The sequence below is a fragment of the Gossypium hirsutum genome, chromosome D02 (genome assembly GCF_007990345.1).
Source record: "Gossypium hirsutum isolate 1008001.06 chromosome D02, Gossypium_hirsutum_v2.1, whole genome shotgun sequence".
In the NCBI taxonomy this organism is placed as follows: domain Eukaryota; kingdom Viridiplantae; phylum Streptophyta; class Magnoliopsida; order Malvales; family Malvaceae; genus Gossypium; species Gossypium hirsutum.
The window spans coordinates 70688318-70693787 of NC_053438.1; the positions used below are offsets into that span (position 1 = coordinate 70688318).

At 34.1% G+C, this 5470-nt stretch overlaps 1 protein-coding gene across 1 annotated transcript; it reads left to right on the forward strand.

The window, feature by feature from the left end:
* Positions 1-536: 536 nt before the first annotated feature.
* Positions 537-5147, forward strand: LOC107908807 (beta-galactosidase 5). The gene is made up of 17 exons (XM_041089248.1): positions 537-922; positions 1019-1114; positions 1208-1320; positions 1420-1486; positions 1574-1666; positions 1839-1982; positions 2077-2165; positions 2252-2357; positions 2493-2580; positions 2672-2790; positions 2882-3046; positions 3129-3307; positions 3394-3503; positions 3569-3678; positions 3769-3993; positions 4078-4280; positions 4650-5147. Exons 1-17 carry the CDS (start codon positions 752-754, stop codon positions 4768-4770), a joined length of 2199 nt encoding a protein of 732 aa, XP_040945182.1. The 5' UTR covers positions 537-751; the 3' UTR covers positions 4771-5147.
* The last annotated feature ends 323 nt before the right edge of the window (positions 5148-5470 follow it).

Below are 5470 nucleotides of genomic sequence, written 5' to 3' on the forward strand. Positions count from 1 at the left end.
TAAATAAAGCCTAGTATTCAATTCTAAATTTAATTAGATTTCAATGCATCTATAAATAATTATTAAAAAGAGTGATTCATTTAAGTCCCTGCTTGGTGATTCATGGTAATTTATACCTGTACAAACAGTTAAAAGAAATTGATAACAGCTTGTGTACCATAAATGTTGACTTCTCAAACTATAGAAAAGGACATAAAGTTACTTAATAAATAATTATTATTTTTGTTTACCAAAATAAAATTATTATTTTTGAAAGAAAAAATAATTTAGTAATTATATAAATTGAGATTTTGAATAAATTTTAATGACATGATGATTTGAATAAATTTTTAATATATGAAGACTAAATTAAAGAATTTTTCATAGAGAAACAGGGACTCTTGATAAAATTTTGACCGAAATGGTGTGTAGAAGTTAGAACATGGCCTCCACATGAATACCATTTTTCTGTCAATGGGGCACCTCATGAGCCAGCTATATGCTAATTGGTTTTCAACATATACAATATATATATGAAAAAAAAAATCCTCAAACCCCAAAATCTTTTTGATTTCATCTCCTGAACAAAGCTGAAAAAACAGAAAAAATGGGCTTTTGTTGTGTAGTATTGCAGTGATGACAGTACACTGTATTATATATATAATATATATAGACAAAAAATTCCTCCTTTGTCACATTCATTTCTTTTCCCACACTTCACCTCATTTTTCTTTTATCAGTCTCAAAAAAATTTTCTTAGCTTTTTTCTCTAATGGCAGCTAACTCAATTTCCCACTGTTTTTCTCTAAGCATTACAATTTTATTTCTTTATCTTCTGCTGGTTCATTGTAATGTTACTTATGATAGAAAAGCAATTGCAATTGATGGTCAAAAAAGAATTCTCTTTTCAGGTTCTATACATTATCCTAGAAGCACCCCCGAGGTAAAAACAAAATTTTCCCGGAAATTTTTCATCTCAAAATCCCACATTTTTCTCGGGAAAAATATTGATATTGGTAACAACTTGTTGTTAATGTAGATGTGGGAAGGTCTTATACAAAAAGCTAAAAATGGTGGCTTGGATGTTATTGATACTTATGTCTTTTGGAACCTTCATGAACCTTCTCCTGGCAATGTTAGCTTTTGTTTCTTTTAAAAGTTAATTTTCTATTCTGGTCCCTGTTTTTATTTTTTCCTTAAGAATTTCCATTTTTTTTGGGGTTTTTAGTATAATTTTGAAGGGAGATATGATTTGGTTCAGTTCATCAAATTGGTTAAAAAAGCTGGTTTATATGTTCATCTTCGCATTGGACCTTATATTTGTGGAGAATGGAACTTTGGGTAATTTATAAATGAACACACTTTCTTTTCTTTTTAAATTTTCAATCTTATATATGAAATGTTCATTTACTATATATTCTCATTGATTTTTTTTTCCAGGGGTTTTCCTGTTTGGTTGAAATATGTTCCTGGAATTAGTTTCAGAACAGATAATGAGCCTTTTAAGGTAAAAGGCTAATATGTATGTATGTATGTATGTATGTATGAAACAATGCAAATTTTCTTATGGTCCATTTTTATAATTTTTTTTCAGAAAGCAATGGCAAAATTCACCCAGAAAATAGTTCAAATGATGAAGGATGAAAACTTGTTTGAGTCTCAAGGTGGCCCCATCATCCTCTCTCAGGTATGTATGTATGTATGTATGTATGTATATATGTATGTATGCGCGCGCGCGCGTGTGTGTGTGTGTGTGTGTCAGTGTATATCTGTCTGTGTGTATGTGTGCATGTATGTATGTATGTACGTATGTATGTATGAATGAATGATATTGATCAACATGTACTGTTTGTTTGCAGATTGAAAATGAATATGAACCAGAAAGCAAGTTATATGGACCTGCTGGTAAAGCTTATGTGAAATGGGCTGCAAAAATGGCTGTTGGGCTAAACACTGGGGTTCCATGGGTTATGTGCAAGGAATATGATGCCCCAGATCCTGTGGTAAGCATACACACACACACACACACACACATATCAGATCAGCCATTGATGTTGTATTTTGAAAGCTTCATTCTTTTTTAATCCTTGGTTACAGATAAACACATGCAATGGTTTTTATTGTGATTATTTCTCTCCAAACAAACCTTATAAACCCACATTATGGACTGAGGCTTGGACTGGCTGGTAATATTTCACATACATACATACATACATACATACATACATACATACATACACTTACAAGCTGTCCCCCTTTTTCTTATGTACAGGTTTTCAGATTTTGGTGGCCCGAATTACCAAAGGCCAGTGGAGGATTTAGCATTTGCAGTTGCCAGATTCATTCAAAAGGGTGGCTCCTTTGTCAATTACTACATGGTATATTTATTAATTGCTCGGACTTTTGACCGTGTTTAACGCATATTCAAACATAGTTACGACGATATAATTCTTTAGAACATGTCTATATATTATATTAACATTCGAATCTGAGTAACATGTGTTTTTTTGTAGTACCATGGAGGTACCAACTTTGGAAGAACAGCTGGAGGACCTTTTATTACTACGAGCTATGACTATGATGCTCCGATCGATGAATACGGTAAAAAGTTCTAACCCGAAAGTATCACCGTTACAACATGTGTACCTGGAGTTTCGAATTTGTAATTGATGGTATATTGTAATTTTAACAGGCTTGATAAGGCAACCTAAGTATGATCATCTGAAAGAACTCCATAAGGCTATCAAGTTGTGTGAAAAAGCATTGCTTAATTCTGATCCTAACATCGTCATTTTAGGAAGCTACGAAAAGGTGCTCGGAAATCTGTGTTTTATGCTTCTTTGGTTGAATGTTATAATTTGTTACAGTCTTACAAGAAAATCAGCTCGTTGGTACGTGTTAGGCACATGTTTTCTCTTCCGAGTCAGGTGGCTGTGCTGCATTTCTCTCGAACTATAATTTGAGGTCAAATGCAAAGGTGACATTCAATAACATGCATTACAACCTTCCGCGTTGGTCCATTAGTATCCTTCCAGATTGCCGAAATGTTGTTTTCAACACTGCCAAAGTAAGTGTCTCGGTCTTGCATTGTTTGGTTTTTGGTTAATGTAATGAGATGATAAAGCTAGATACGATCTCTCTTTTTGCAGGTCGGAACTGAAGCATCTCGAGTCCAAATGGTGCCAACGAATGTGAAGATAGAATCGTGGGAGACGTTCAATGAAGATGTACATTCGGTGGATGACGAATCGTCGATGACTGTAAAGGGTCTATTGGAACAGTTAAACATCACAAGAGATACCAGTGATTATCTCTGGTATACAACCAGGTATATGAATGATTGTTCGTATTGTAGCTCATGTATTGAAATAGAATCGAGTTCATTTCAGTTACTGATTAGGTTGATTTTCCCAGTGTCCGAATAAGTTCATCCGAATCATTTCCTCGTAAAGGCACGCCTTTGACCCTCAGTATACAAACAGCAGGGCATGGCATTCATGTATTCATCAATGGACAACTTTCAGGTACATTATTTCGAATTCAGGTGCTGATTAGCTTAAAAACTTCTAAAATTGTCGAAAACTTACAGGATCGGCTTTTGGGACTCAACAAAAAAGGAAGTTTTCTTTTACCAAAAACATCAACCTACACCCTGGAGAGAACAAAATTTCTATTCTCAGTATAGCAGTTGGTTTACCGGTTTGTTCTCTGATAAAAAAACATATATTCATTGATTTTCTTTTTTTCGTTTTGCCGATTTCATGTTCAGGTTTGTTCTGTTGTTTATAGAATATCGGTCCACATTTTGAGACAAGGAACATAGGTGTCCAAGGACCAGTTGTTTTACATGGGCTAGATGAAGGAAAAAAGGACTTAACTTGGCAGAAATGGTCATACAAGGTTGGCCTTAAAGGAGAAGCCGATATTCTCGGTTCTCCGAATTCTATCACGTCGAACGATTGGACTCGAGGATCCTTGGCAACTCTGAAACAACGTCCATTAACATGGTACAAGGTAAGCAAAATGTGTACGTGTGAATGTATGTGTGTGTATATATATGTTCCTTGACAAGCAAGAAACTATGAACTCGACCTTCAGGCGTTTTTCAATGCCCCGGGTGGAGACGATCCCTTAGCATTGGACATGAGTGGCATGGGAAAAGGTCAAGTATGGATCAACGGCGAGAGCATAGGCCGATATTGGACTATATCAGTTAATGGTAATTGCAGTGGATGCAGTTACGTCGGCGCATTTCGTCAAACGAAATGTCATTTTGGTTGTGGCGGTCCGACTCAACAATGGTAAAAGCCCTAAAAAATTCAACATCTTGAAATATGGGTAAACTACACCATTAGTCACTAAACTATGGGTAAGTTTTCATTTTGGTCACTTAACTAAAAAAGTTACAATTTGGTCACTAAAGTTTTCGAAATTATTTTTTTGGTCACTCGATTATTAAGTGGCACTTTTTTAGTTGGCATAATAATGATTTTAGTCCTTAGTGACTAACTTTTAACTTTTAAAAAACAATTTAAAAAACTTTAGTGACCAATTTGTAACTTTTTAGGTGATCAAAATGAAAACTTACTTATAATTTAGTGACTAATAGTGTAATTTACCCTTGAAATATTGATGTTAAACTTCTGTTCCAAAATGTGTTATTTTTTCAGGTACCATGTTCCAAGGTCCTGGTTGAAACCAACCCGAAATTCATTAGTAGTTTTTGAAGAAATCGGCGGAGATGCTTCGAAGATTTCGATCGTAAAACGATTGACGGCAACTGACAAATAATGAAACTATACAACATTTGGTATAACTTAGCCTTCTCCTCCATCAAAAGTGCCTATATAAGCTTTGAATGATGCAATGCCATTGACATATTTATCCCAAATCAAAGGCAAAACAAGGATGATGATGATGATGGTGACATGGTGTGACATACCATGCTACTTGTGTGTGTTTCTTTTGTGGGGTTGCTGAAAATTACATATGGAATTCATGCTTGTTTAGTGTTTGGATTCTTTTTTTCTTTTGTACCAGTTTTTTAGGCAACTTTTATTAGGGGTCTCCTCATTACTTTTCTAGTTTGGTTAAAATATGCCATAAGTCCCTATACTCTTCACAAATTTAGAATTTAGTCTCTGTAATTTCAGGTTCAATTGTTAAAATTGTTATATTCTTTTGTCAAATAAAAAAAATTCTCACTTGGGCAATCATGTAACTAAAAAAATGACATTACAATGAATGTGAATTTAACAAAATGATTTTAATAGTGTTACCAATTGGATCTGAATTTTGAAATCTGAAAAGTAAAGAGATTAAATTCTTAGAAATAAAAATACAGACACTAAATTATAAATTACAAAAAATATAAGGACTTATGATGTATTTTAACCTTTCTAGTTTCTGTGTGAGGTTAGAATTTCAATGGCTGCCAAAGGTTTATGGCCCACATTTTTGCCTGGTAAAGAAGAAGGTACTTGGTACTGCC